Genomic DNA, 13349 nt, shown 5'->3' on the forward strand with positions numbered 1-13349 from the left:
GGGCGGTGTAGGGCGGTGTGAGCGGTGTGGGACGGGGACGGGGACAGGCGGGGCGCTGAGGGGCGGCGCGGGGCGGTGCGGGCGGCGGAGCGCGCGAAGATGGCGGCGGGCAGGCGCGCCCCGCGCACCGGGCTGCTGGAGCTGCGCGGCCCCGGCGGGCAGTGGCTCCGCGTCCTGCTGACCCTGGCCGAGGACGTGCTGGGGGTCAGCCCGGCGGACGGCCCCGGGCCCGGCCCCGAGGCCCCGGCGGCGCAGCTGAACGGCGGCGAGCCGGGCTCCGCCGCGCCCGAGGCGCTCGCCAACATCAGGCGCACCGTGCGCGTCGTCAAGCAGGACGTGGGGGGGCTCGGCATCAGCATCAAAGGTGAGGCCGGGCGGGGGTCGCGGGGCGCCGGGGGGAGAGGGGCGCCGGGACCTGTTGCTGCCGCCGTCCCGCGGCTCGCTCGGAGCGAACCCCGCGGGGAGCGGGGCTGGGGCCGGGGTCCGCACACTCCCCCAGCCCCAGCGGAGGCAGGGAAGGGGACACGTGGCAGTGACGGGACCCGCAACGTTCCCAGCCTAAACGAGCGATGACTCGGGCTGCAGTGACCGGCCAGTCCCTGCCCGCCGTGCCCCGGCCGCAGTGAGGGTCCCCAGCGTTTGGGAGCCGGCRGGGGCTCCCACTGTCCCCCGCACCCACGGGTAGGGTGGGGTGCAGGGGACACCCGGTTACATAAAACTTGCCCTTTTGCAGCCAAAGGGACGGCTGGGCTGGCGTGTCCTTGTCCCCCCGTATTCCTGAGCTGGGAAATAAATGSCCCTTTAAAACTATCCGCCAAACGAAAGGAGCGGTGTAAAACCCTGGAGATCTCCGGTTGCTGGGGTGTGAAAGCGGCGCGCTCGGGCTTGGAGCTGTGTGCTCCCGGGAAGCCGAGCAGCGGGAAGCCTCCGCGTTACAATGCCTGTCTTCCCTGCCAAGCTGCCCCGCTCCTTGGTGAGACTCGCCTGAACTTCAGGCTTGAAACTTCTTGGGGCAGGGATGGCGTTCCTGCCTCTCTGCCTGCSTTCGCTTTTCACGCGGCTCCAAACGTGTTGGAAGCTGTGAAAGGAGGATGAAAAGGGCAGCGGAGAGGCAGGGACAGGGCTGTCACGGAACGTGGCTGTGAGAGGCAGCGGGTTCGGCAGCCCCAGGGGCAGTGACAGGGCAGCTCTCGCCTCCTGACGTGGCTTCTCCCCCCAGCTCAGAGGGGAYAGGGACGCAGCCGCCGGCTCCGTCTGGGAGTGGGGAGGTTTTGCAATGTGTATGTGCGGGTACTGGAATGGATCGACACTCCTGGCAGTGTCTGCAGGATGTTCCAGCCTGCCAGTCCTTTTTTTGGGAAGCATAAACTCTCCTTCATAACCATCCCTTGGCTGCCAAGTTATTGCTTGCTCTGTGGCTCTCCCAGGAAAGGAGAAACTTCCCTTGGTCCAGTTAAAACTTCATGTTTGCAGTGACGTATGTGGAAAAGAAGTAGTTGCCATCCAAACCGKGGGTGGAAGGTGTTGTGGAGGGTGGGGCAGGACATCACTGCTCACCGGGCTGCTGGCATGTCACTGTTCTTGCGCCAGCGGTTTTCCRCGCAGGGACACTTCGCTGCCACCCGAGGGGTGGATATTCTGCCATGGGACGTGGCGAGGGGCTGGCAGGACAGCGGGGAGCCGAGCCGGAGCTGGGCTGGCAGAGGTTCTTAACCCTGGCAGAGCTCTCGGCGCTGGCAGCCGGGCGAGGAGCCGCTGCCGCAAGGACGGAGCAGCCCCTGCCGGGGCCTCTGACAGCTGATAACCGGAGCCCTCGCAGGGCTTGGCAGGCGGCTGAGCGAGGAAATGCCTGTGGCACTGGCTGGGAGCAGCCCGGGGCRGGCAGTGACAGCGGGCTGGGCTCAGCATCTCCCTCTGGGATGGGGATCATCCCTTGGAGACTCCTCGGGACAGGCTGTCCCGGGGCTCGGGGCACGTCGGGCACTGCTGATCCCGGCTGCGATGGGCAGTGGCTGCTGCATCCYGACTGCCTGGCACGGAGGCAGCTCGGATCTCCCGGCGGGTTCAAAAGTCAATGTGTAAATTGATCTGGAGCCGCCGGGAGTTTGAATTGCATTCTTTTAGTCGGGAGAGCGGGGAGCAGCAGGTAAACAGAGCTGCTGTGTGGAGAGGAGCACGCAGCCAGGTTGGTTCACCTCTCCCTGCCTCTTTGGCCTCTCCAAAAACGTTCAGCTGTCTTATCTGCTGAGATCATGAAGTCCTCGGAGCCAGGATAGTTGCTCAGCACACATGATTAATAATGCAAATAAAGGCATGCTTTCCTGCCAAAACTGATGGGGAGATGGCCAGGATACATGTTCACTCTGTGAATAATCTGTGACCAATCTGAGTGGTTTTGGAGCAATCACTTCATCTGCTGTAAAGCCTCGTGGTACTTTGGCCGCTGTGGTTGGTACAGGTGTCCTGTGGGTATCTGGGGGAGTGGGCAGTGGGCTGACCTGGCACAGTACATTGAGTGCCAGGAGAAAGGCTCAGCCTTGCTGGGACCATCTGGTACCAGAGCATCCCCCTTCCCACCCACTCCTTCGAGTGTTCCAACAGCCACAACTGCTCCCTGTCTCTTCTATTTCAAGGTGGCCGAGAGAATAAAATGCCCATCTTGATCTCCAAGATCTTTAAGGGGCTGGCAGCAGATCAGACYGAGGCGCTGTACGTGGGTGATGCCATCCTCGCCGTCAACGGCACCGACCTGTCYGAGGCCACGCACGATGAGGCTGTGCAGGCCTTGAAGAAGACGGGCAAGGAAGTGATCTTGGAAGGTAGGGGACAAGAGTATGATGGGGGGAAGGGCCCTGCTGTACTGGGGTGACACGGAGTGCCATATCATCTGCAGCTGCATTTGCATAGCCTTTCAAATGGAAAACAACATATGCAGAGTAATTTGTCTGCTCATGCAGAGAGCTGGAGGTAACTGCTGGGATTTCCCTGTCTCCCTTCACAGAGGGAGGAATGTGTGTGCTAGTGCTCCATGCCCAGAGGCTCTGTCTCCCCACTGTGGGACCGCGGGCAGGCAGCAGTGGGAGGTGTGGGACAAGTTTCTGGGGTTTGAGATTCTTCTGTTGCACAGCATCACCCCRACGTCTGCAGTTCCTGGGGCAATAGAAAATATTTTCTGTTTTTCCCATGGTTTTAATTTAAACCCACATCCCTGGCTGGTGTAGCTTTATGCCAGTGGGGAGGAGGTGCAGTGGCTCCACACTCCTGCTGWGCACCCTGGGGTTTGCTGGCTGGGTTTTGGGCAGGCAGGAGCAGCAGGTGGAGGGTGAGGAAGGGCTTGCTCAGGAGCTGCCCACCCAGGGGATCCCTGGCAGCTGAACCCCACCAGATCTGGTATCTGTGGCTACAACCATCTCAGGAGTGCACCCTCCACCATTCTGGGAACAGGCTCTCTTGGCACGCTGCAGGAGCCCCCTGAGCCCCACTTGCAGACTGGGTGAGGGTTGATAGGTTGGCACCATGGGAGCCCTGAGGGACAGACCCCATTCTTCTCTGGTTCCCCTTCAGATCACATCTGTCTGTGTTTGCGCACCCTCTGCCTGCTCGGCCAGCTGAGATGAGCATCCCAGATCTGTCCCTCAGGACAGGACCCTTCCCCTCCCTTCACTTCCAACCAGCCCCTGTTTAACAGGGGGGGTCTTGGCACGATGGGCCCTTCCCAGATCCCAAAGGGAGGTTTGATGTGGGGGCAGTGCTTTGGGCTGTCCCTGCACAGAGCAGAGTTCTGTGTGCTGTGCTGCCAGTGACCACCGTGGCTCCAGCTTTCCTGCGCCTTCYCCAGATTGTCTCAGCTCCAGATTTTCATTTTTAGCTTCGCTCAGCCCTTTCTGCTGTGGGTTCCTCCTCTCCTGGGAGCCTCAGGACCACAGTTCAGCTGGAGGAATGTGCTGCTCTGCACAGCTGCTGAGAGCAGATAGGGTTGGTGGTGGGGTGGTTTTGTTGTTTTTTTTTTTCTTCTGACCAAAGAGAAATACAAGAGCTTCTTTCTTTGTGAGTCTGTGAAATTCCTGCCTGGAACCTCTGCTCTCGGACCACCCTCCTTCTATTTTTCTGTTCATCCTTTGGTGTGGGTTTCCTTTCTGCCAAAGGTCCTGCCAGAGGTGGAGAGGAGCTGCCCTTTCTGGAGAGAACAATTTCTCTCCCCGGACCCCTCCTCCATCCCCTGGGAGCCAGGTCCCCTTCCTGGGAGGCAGCTGCAGGCAGGGCCTTTGCTGTAGCTTGCTGAGCTCAGGTATGACCCTCTGGGCTTCTTAATTAATTAAAACTYCTGGCAGGTACCCTTGGAGGAGAGTGGGGCTGGGCTGGCTCCCACCATGGCASTTTGGGAGGAGTTTGTAGCTGATGTTGTTGAGGTCCAGCAGGGAAGGGGTCTCTGCTGCTCGTCTGATCACTGGTGTCACTGATAAAYGTGGTACATCTCTATCCTCTCCTGGTTTGGGTTTGCTGGCACTGTGTCATGGTCCCTGTCAGGCTGTCACTGCCCTGTGGGGTTGGTGGCCCTGCCTCAGGACAGGATGTCCCCTGCCTTGTATCTGCCACCCTCTTGGCTCTCCAGAGCTGGCTGGCCAAGCACCCTGCTCTGGGGCAGGAAGCAGGGCTGGAGGTGCCTGAAGGGTGTTAAACAGAGGTTTCCCTGCTCCCTTCTCCTGCTTGGAGAAGGCAGAGCTTTAAAAAGAGCAGCTTGACATCATTTAGACACTTTCTGGTGCCTGCGYGGTGCCAGGTGTGACTCCAGCTTTCCTTACGGTGCTGTAAGTGCTAAAACAGAGTAGTTTGGCACAGCCAGTGTCTGTTCACTCCTTGCTGCTCCTGGCTGCAGTCATTGCTGGGATTAGCAGTTTTTAGAGTGGTTTGCCCATGGGATTACAGCAGGTGACAAAACTGGGAGAGCTGGCARCTCCTCACAGGGCATTGAGCTCGGGTGAGTCTCCCCAAAGCAGCCAAGCTGGGAGGTGATGTGTTTTAATGCGAGGATCAGCAGTGGCTCCATGTGCCAGATTTCACCCTGGGCTGCTCAGCTTGTCTTCAGGCTCCTGGGTGTCATTGCTGCCCAGGCGTGAGGACACGCAGATACCTCTCTGTGTGTCCTGCCAAGATTTTTTTTGGATGTGCCAAACTACTCCCTTGGTATTTGCAGGAGGAGTTGGACTGTATTTATATTACATTGTTATTTYGGGGAGAGTTGCTCTCCCTTGCCTTATTTTTCCCTTGTATTTCTTTTTCCTTATTTTCTTTGCTTGGAATCCAGACACTCTCCATGGCAGGGGAARGGCTGATAAACATCCTTCCAACTGCCCTGGGAAGGGTGCTGGGGACAGGGGTGGTTTTCCTGGTGAGGCCCCTGTGCTGTATTGTCACCGGGGGAGAAGTGAGAGCAGTGGGGAGGAGGAGTTGGGGCAGCAATGGGTGTTTCATGTCCTTGGCAGCCTGGGGCTTGTTGGCCACAGGGTGCTCCTGGGGCTGTCTCTGCTCTTTGGCATTTGCTTGGCTGAGGAATAGCTTGGAAGGTTGAAATTCCCAAAAATGGGTGCTGGGAGAGAGTGGGGCTGGGGATTCTCTGGAGTGCTGCTTGTCATAACTGYGGGAAGGAAGGCTTTGGATCTGCTCCAGGAATGATGCAGAGGTGGTGAGGGGACACATCTGCCTCCTCCACACATYGCACTCTGAAGCTTTGCTTTCCTTGGGGTGTTTCCTGGGTTTGTTTCTCCTCCCCTGGCAACAGGGAGGGTTGTCCCGTGATCTCCCTGCTGTCCGTGCAGCACAGGGGAATGTTTAGCAAAGAGCTGGGAGTGCTGGGACAGGGCCCTGGGGCAGGAGGGACAGCAGTGGCACCTCATCCTGCAGCATCCCATGGCATTTCCCCCCTTGCACAGGACTTGAGCTGAGGCAGGGGGGACAGCAGCTGCTGTTGCATTCRTGTTAGGAGCCAGGGACACACATCCCATCCTGGGTGGGATGCTGGGGGATTGTGTTGACTATTTTGGAAGCACATCAGAGCATCAGCTTGGAGTTTGCMGGCCATTTCAGGGTGCCTCTGCAGGATGTGTTTTTCCTGAGCCCCCCCAGTTTAACGTGCTAATTTTGCATCATTAATCCTGAGGCATAGAGGGACAAGCTGGAGATGGGATTAGCATCTCTATAGGGCCAGCACTGGATCTCCAGTACCTCTCTGGAAGATTCCTTGATGTGATGGCCTCGCTGAGATGTGTAGATGCTGCWGGGAGGATTTTKGCAGGAGAAACAGCTGTACCCATCMTACCCCTGAMCAGCAGTGYAGTCTGGAACCTCATCTTTGAATCCATGCTGTGACCTCTGGTCTGAAGCAGAGCATGCTGATGACCCAAGCAGTGGGAGGAAGGGTGTTCTTGAACCTGCCCTGTCTGTTTTCCTGCCTGCAGGCTTGGCTCTGAGCAGAGCTGAGCTTTGGGGGTGTGTGGGGCAGCTTATGCTGACTCAGCATCCAGGGTGCCAGCAATGCTTGGTTTGTGCTTGGTTAATGCTTGCTTTGCGCTTTTTCTCCATCCTTGTGAGGGGTGGGCTGATGGAGGGGAGAATTTGTACCAAAGAAGTAAAACCAAGGAATTTTGATGGGTCTGTCCCTTTCTGGCATGCTGAGGAGAAAAAATAAAAAACCAGCTGCAACACAAAGGCAGACACAACACCTTTGGTTAAACGTGTCCCTGGTGCAGTTCCCTCCAGGGTTCAGGGCACATGGGATGCTCCAGTGATTGGGAGCCMCTGTGCCACCATGCCCCTGCAGAGATGCTGTCCAGGCATGGGATGGGTGGCCAGAAGCACAGACACTTCTTCTGTTCCCCAGATTCCCAAAATAAAGTGTTCCTCAGCACAAACCGCTGAGCAGTTAAAGGTCCTATTTGTCCCCTGTCCTCTGCCCTGGAGAGGATCAGTGGGACAAGCTTTTTCCCTGGAGAGCCCAGATGGTTTTGGGGGCCATGTGGGTGAGCCCAGAAGCCACTAAGGGCTGTGTGCCTGCTGTAGGCATCTTTAAGTCAGCTGCAGCCAGGCTGTGTTTCTGTGCAGTGGTTTTTGGAGAGTGCAGGCTGCCAGGGAACAGGTAGGAGCCCCAGCTCTGCAAGGTGCTAATTAGAAAGAAAAAACAATTCAAAAATTACAGTTACCAGTAGGTGATGCATGATGTAGTGTGAGTTGTTTACTTTAATGAGATGGAGGTAATTAATGARTCCATTCAATACCAACTATAGTGAAGGGACTTGGAAAAGTCTAAGTCAGCCTGCTGTGAAGCCAGTGCTGGGGTCACTGGAGGGCACAGCAGCTCTGCTGGGATGGTGGCCTGGCCTTGGCGGGGGAGCATCGCAGCCTCCAGCACATCCCAGCTCTGTSAGCTGGCTCAGGACACCCCCGTGTTCTGTGACCAGCCTGAAATCCTCCTTAAATCCACATACCAGGGACACACACGCTGCCTGTTGCCTAATCCCCTGTGCCCTGTCCCGGACTGGGCACTGCTCCCGCTCTCCACGGCTCCCTGGGGACGTGACCCTGCCACCGCCCAGCCAACGCCGGTGACGTCCCCCGCGTGCCCGGGGAGCCAGGCACTGGCGCAGGGACACCGCTCGGGTTTCAGCAGCTCAATGGCATCTTTCTGAGCTCCAATTAGTTCCCAGGCACCGGGATAATGGCAGGGCCCTGCTGCCAAGATGAATGGCTCGGGTCAAGCCCAGCGCGGCTCACATGCCTGCGGGAACGTGGCTATTTTTGTAAGGGGAGGCTCAGGGCACGAGGCTGGTGGCCCCCTGCCGCCGCCTTGGCCCCGAGGCCACTGCAGGGTGACCCGGCCCACGTGGCACAGCCCKGTGGCCATTTATAGCCCTGTCCCGCAGGGCACCCACGGGGCTGTGGCTCCCCGCAGCTCCTGCTGGGCTGTCGGCATCGAGAGGCTTTAGGGAGCTCAGTGGGGTAGGAATGAAGAGGGAGAGCACAGAATGGGCTGAGAGGGACGGGACCCACAAGGATCATCAGCAGGACACCCCAGCAATCCCAYCCTGTGCCTGACAGYRTTGTCCTGGAGCTCTGGCCGCCTTGAGGCCACGACCACTGGGGAGGATGGGTGGGAAATGGGCAMTGGTGGCCAGGTGAAGTTTGGGATTGGGTAGTCCTGCATGCACACTCTTTCCTGGTGGGAGCAGGRCTCCTTCCTGGCAGCACATCAGGCCTCTGAGGCTTGGCTGCAGTGATGGAGCTGGGCCCATCCAGCCACCTACAACTGTTGGCTGCAAAGCCCGGCTCATGTCCCCCATCCTGCCACCCACGCTGCTGACTCGGGCCTGCAGTGGCACCAGCCAGCACGGCTGRGGACGTGCCTGCAGACACGTGGCTGTCCCGTGGTGTTTTCCTAAGGCCTCCAAAGGGAAGCCTGTCCCGGGAGTCAGTAGCTGGTCCCACGCTGCCCCAGGACAGGCCCAGGACTGGCATCCCGCCTGCTCCTCTGGAGCTTTTTAGCCAGAATTGCCAAACTCGTATTCAGGATGTGGCTGTGGGGCCCCATCAATTTGTGGTGCCTTTCATCTCCCCCTTCCCCTAAACCTCTGGAGCCAGCTGCCATCCAAGCGTGGCTCTGAAGGCTCTGGCTCTGGAGCCAGGTTTGCTGGGGACTGATTTCTTGTCCCTGGTTTGAAGCACACCGGGCTGTGCAAGTGGATAGCATGCTCTGCAAGGCTTTTYCTGGTGCCAAGCCAGGGTATTTGAGAGCTGTTCCTCAGCTGGCAGYGGGACTGGCTGTACTAGCACAGTTTAAACTGTGTAATTTTGGCTTGGGACTCTTTCCCATTCCCCACCCCTGGCTGYGTGTGCTGCCCCAGGGAACTGCTCAAGCCGGATCTGTGAACTGATCTGGGTTGAAGGGAAGGAAAAAGGGGGAAAGGTTGATTTTATCCATCTTAGGGAGCTCTCCCCAGAATGGGATGGTGGGGCTGAGGTAGTGGGAGGGTACAAGGTGTCTTGTAAGGGTGGGGCGGTACAGGCTGCCCAGAGAAGCTGTGGCTGCCCCTGGATCCCTGGCAGTGTCCAAGGCCAGGTTGTAYGGGSCTTGGAGAAGCCTGGGACAGTGGAAGGTGTCCCTGYCCATGGAATGAGGAGCTTGGAATGAGATGAGCTTTTAGGTCCCTTCCAACCCACACCATTCTGTGATTCTGTGTCACTCCATGTGTGACCTTGCCCACCAGTGCCCTCCCTGCTCTTGCAGGGGCAGGGAACCCACAGCGCCTACGGGGGAGGTGATGGTGGTTGCACCAGCTCTGCCACAGGAAGGGCAAAGGAGATTTCAGTGGGGCCGGACGAGGCTGCCCTGGTCYGTGCCATATCCTCAGCCTGGTGCTGCCTTTCTTCCAGTGAAGTACATGAAGGAGATCTCGCCCTACTTCAAGAACTCCTCAGCGGGGGCGACGGTCAGCTGGGACCCCTCTCCTGCYGGCCAGCAGAAGCGATCCTCCCCGCTGCTGCCTGCTCGGGAGCTCCGGGAGAGCCGGAGCGTCCCTCTGAAGATGTGCTACGTGTCCCGCAAGTGCCTCCCCACCGACCCGGAGCACAGGTCAGCGCGTGGCGCTGGGGCTGGCGGTGCCCCCGCGGTTCCAGGGAGCTGAGGGCAGTGGGGACCCATGGGGGCCGTGTCCCTGCAGGTACCTGGAGGTGTGCTCTGCGGACGGGCGCGTGGCCCTCTTCCTGCGGGCGAAGGACGAGGCCACGGCGCAGTCGTGGCTCGGCGCCATCCAGGCCAACGCGGCCGCGCTGCTGCCGCGGGTGAAGGAGGAGCTGCGGGTGCAGCTGGCGGGGGCTGGCACCGTGGCTGGACGRGAGGTCAAGCATGTGGGCTGGCTGACCGAGCAGGTACCCCCCGAGCTCCTGTCACCCCGTGCCACCGTGCTGCCACCATGCTGACCCTGACACGGTCCCTTTGCAGCTCCCTAGTGCCGGCACCAGGAACCTGTTGGCCGTGCTCACGGAGAAGGAGCTGCTGCTGTACGGGAGCCTTCCACAGAGCCGGGATGCCCTGGGCAAGCCCACGCACAGCTACCCCCTCATCGCCACCAGGTAGGGGCCACCAGCTCAGAGCCCTCCTGCCCTGCGCGGGGACAKGGTGCTGGCAGTGACCGGGGCAGTGGCAGGGTCTGGCAGTCAGGGCAGAACCCCAGGGATGGGATCAGACTGCCAAAGTGGTGACAGTGAGCAGGGATGGTGGCAGGAGCTGGGGGTCAGGGCATAGCCCCGGGGTGATGGCAGGGACTGGTGTTTGAGGTGTTTAGATAAGAGTCCCAGAGTTGGTGGCAGGGCAGTGGTGATGAGGACAGTGTCCGAGGGCATGGCACGGGAGTTTAGGGCGCAGGGGTGGTGACAGCGTCTAGGGGTGGTGTCAGGGCAGTGGGGACAGTGGTGCCGAGTCCCGGGGACGGTGCCGGGGTTCGGGCCGGGTGTCGAGGCGGGGTTGGGGTAGGGTTTCAGGGTGGAGGGCGTGGGTTCGGGGCGCGTTTTTGGGGCGGGGATCGGGCGTTTCTGGGGCGGGGATCGGGCGGTTCTGGGGCGGGGATCGGGCGGTTCTGGGGCGGGGATCGGGCGGTTCTGGGGCGGGGATCGGGCGGTTCTGGGGCGGGGATCGGGCGGTCCTGGGCGGGGATCGGGCGGTTCTGGGGCGGGGATCGGGCGGTTCTGGGGCGGGGATCGGGCGGTTCTGGGGCGGGGATCGGGCGGTCCTGAGCGGGGATCGGGCGGTTCTGGGGCGGGGATCGGGCGGTCCCGGGGCGGGCGCTGAGGGCCTCATCCGTGGGGCTGCAGCGCCCCCTGGCGGCCCCGCCGCGCAGCCACCGCCGAGCCGAGCGGGATGAGGTGCTGAGGGCYTCCGGGATGTGAAACGGAGCGGGATGAGGCGCTGAGGGCGTGCGGGATGCGGGGCTGGGCCYGTGCGGGATGYGRAGCAGAGCGGGATGAGGCCCTGAGAGCGGTGCGGGATGTGGAGCGGGATGGGATGCGAAGCAGRGCGGGATGAGGCGCTGGGGCGGTGCGGGATGCGGGCCCGGGGCTGTGCCGGGGCTGTGTGAGGAGCGGTGCTGAGGCGGTGCGGTGCTCAGGAGCCGTGCGGGGTGCCGGGATGTTGCGGTGTGTGGTGCTGGGGTGAAGCACTCGGGCGATCCAGCACTGAGGGAGTGCGGGGTGCGGTGTTGGGGCTGTGCCGTGTTGGGGCTGTGCTGGGGCTGTGCTGGGATGGCTGGGGAGCGGTGAGGGGCGATATCGCGGCAGTGCTGGCTCTGTGCGGGGCTCGGCGCTGAGCGGTGGCCGTGCCGCAGGCTGGTGCACTCGGGGCCGGCCAAGGGCTCGGCGCCCTACGAGGCCGAGCGCTCGTTCGCGCTGCGTGCCGGCGGCCGCCTGGGCGTGCAGACCCATCTCTTCAGCCTGGAGAGCCCCCGAGAGCTCGCCCTGTGGACGCGGCTGCTGGTGGACGGCACCCACGGCGCCGCCGAGCTGGCCCAGGAGGTCTCGGCAGGTCAGCGGGGGCCCGGSGGGTCGGGAGGTGCGGTGGGACCCCCGGCTCACCCCTGTCCCGTTGTGTGCCCAGCCTGCACGTGGAAAGGGCAGGACTGCACCCTGACCGTCCACATCGACAAGGGCTTCACCATCTCCACCAGCGAGCCCGGGCTCAGCAGGACCATCCTGCTCCAGCAGCCCTTCGAGAAGCTGCAGATGTCCTCGGATGATGGCACCAAGATGCTCTACCTGGACTTTGGAGGCCCGGAGGGAGAGATTGTGAGTTGGCTTTGCCTTCAGCATCCCCACCCACACTCCTGGSGGGAGAGGGGGAACAGAGCATCCACCCTGCTCACAGCACCCATCCTGCCTGGCATGGGGATCTGCCCAACCCAGCCAGGGTGCACACCCCTTYCCAGGGAGGCTGTGGTGGGTTTGGGGAACTCTGGGTGGTCCCCAACTGAAAGCTGGTTACTGYGGGAACAGCCCTCCACATCGCAAACATCCCTATTTTCCTTTTTTTTGCAGCAATTGGACCTTCACTCCTGCCCCAAAACCATCGTGTTCATCATTCACTCCTTTCTGTCGGCCAAGGTGACTCGGCTGGGGCTGCTGGCGTGATGAGGGAGCACAGCATGGGGCGGAGCAGCCCACGCCCCAGGCCCATCTATGCATCTCCCTCCTGGCCGAACCCAGCCCYGAACCATCCCAAGGAGACTGCAGCCCCTGTGGGATCACGCCACCTCCATCAAGGAAAAGCGCCATCCAACCGGGAGAAACCCCTCCCGGGGCGTTTGGGGGCAGCGCTGGGGTCAAACCCCTCTTGGATGGCAGCACCAGGACTTCTYYGGTCTCTTCTTCCCCTCCTTCCTCRGTGGCTAGAGAAGCCCKTTGGGAGCCCACGAGTGGACACGTGGCCATCACCCCAGTGCCTTGAGAGATGATATTTTGTGTACAAAGAACCCATTTGTATCCATGTTTTATATTTATATTGCCCACCTGAAAACGCTGATGCAGCAGCTCTTCCCCACCTGGCTTGGATCCCTCCGAGAGTCCCCAGGTCCTGCAGCACAGGGACCTGTGYCTGTTTTCCAGACAGGCAACCCAARGGCTGGAGGCCAAAGCCAGCTCTAAAGTGCTTAAGGGACAGGAACTGTAAGATCAGCTGTGTTTGCCAAWTTTTTCCATCTTGTATGGAAGGATAGGAACCACTTTTCTCTGTTGGAGTTGGACAATTAGTTTGGTTTTATGCACTCTGGGGTCACTTTATTTCTCGGTTTGGGGGGGAGGGTTGTCAGGTGGCTGCTGCGGAATAACTTCTTTTATGAATCAAAAGATTCTGCATGAAAGTGTGGGTTTTTTGGGGTTAAATAAACTTTGCAGATCACAACCAGCAGGAGCCAAGATCTGTCTCCTGGTTTCACTTGGTGAAGTAGAAAATCAGTTTGTGGGTGATGCCTGGGCTGAGCCTTGGGGTGTTTTCCACCAGGGGAAGGAACGGGTTTGCCTGGAGGCTGCTCTGAGCTGGTGATGCAGGTCTGGGGTGCTGGGGACACTGCAGGGGGCTTYAGATGGGGACAGAAAGTCTTTTAAGGTACCCAGCACTGTGCTGGGAGTGACAGAGAGTGACATGCTGATGCCAGCACCAGCTTTGGTGATATCAGATGGGTTTAGATTCCCTGTGCTTTGGGATTCTCAATAGAGGGYGGGCATCATTTCCAAACTCAAAAAAGTTGTTTTGCTTTTTATATTTYCATTTTTTYMRKWAAARSMRSYKSCYKSMTGAGCAGCAGCAGAGGCTT

The 13349-nt window shown here is 60.1% G+C and overlaps 1 protein-coding gene across 1 annotated transcript; it reads left to right on the forward strand.

The window, feature by feature from the left end:
* Nucleotides 1-74: 74 nt before the first annotated feature.
* Nucleotides 75-13080, forward strand: SNTA1 (syntrophin alpha 1). Its single transcript, XM_057379174.1, has 8 exons — nt 75-364; nt 2634-2819; nt 9424-9622; nt 9711-9918; nt 9992-10122; nt 11370-11566; nt 11639-11826; nt 12076-13080. The coding sequence occupies exons 1-8, from the start codon at nt 100-102 to the stop codon at nt 12166-12168; spliced, it is 1467 nt and encodes a 488-aa protein (XP_057235157.1). The 5' UTR covers nt 75-99; the 3' UTR covers nt 12169-13080.
* The last annotated feature ends 269 nt before the right edge of the window (nt 13081-13349 follow it).

Source organism: Malurus melanocephalus, unplaced genomic scaffold, assembly GCF_030028575.1.
Source record: "Malurus melanocephalus ecotype Western Australia unplaced genomic scaffold, MMel_1.1 scaffold_391, whole genome shotgun sequence".
NCBI classification, from domain to species: domain Eukaryota; kingdom Metazoa; phylum Chordata; class Aves; order Passeriformes; family Maluridae; genus Malurus; species Malurus melanocephalus.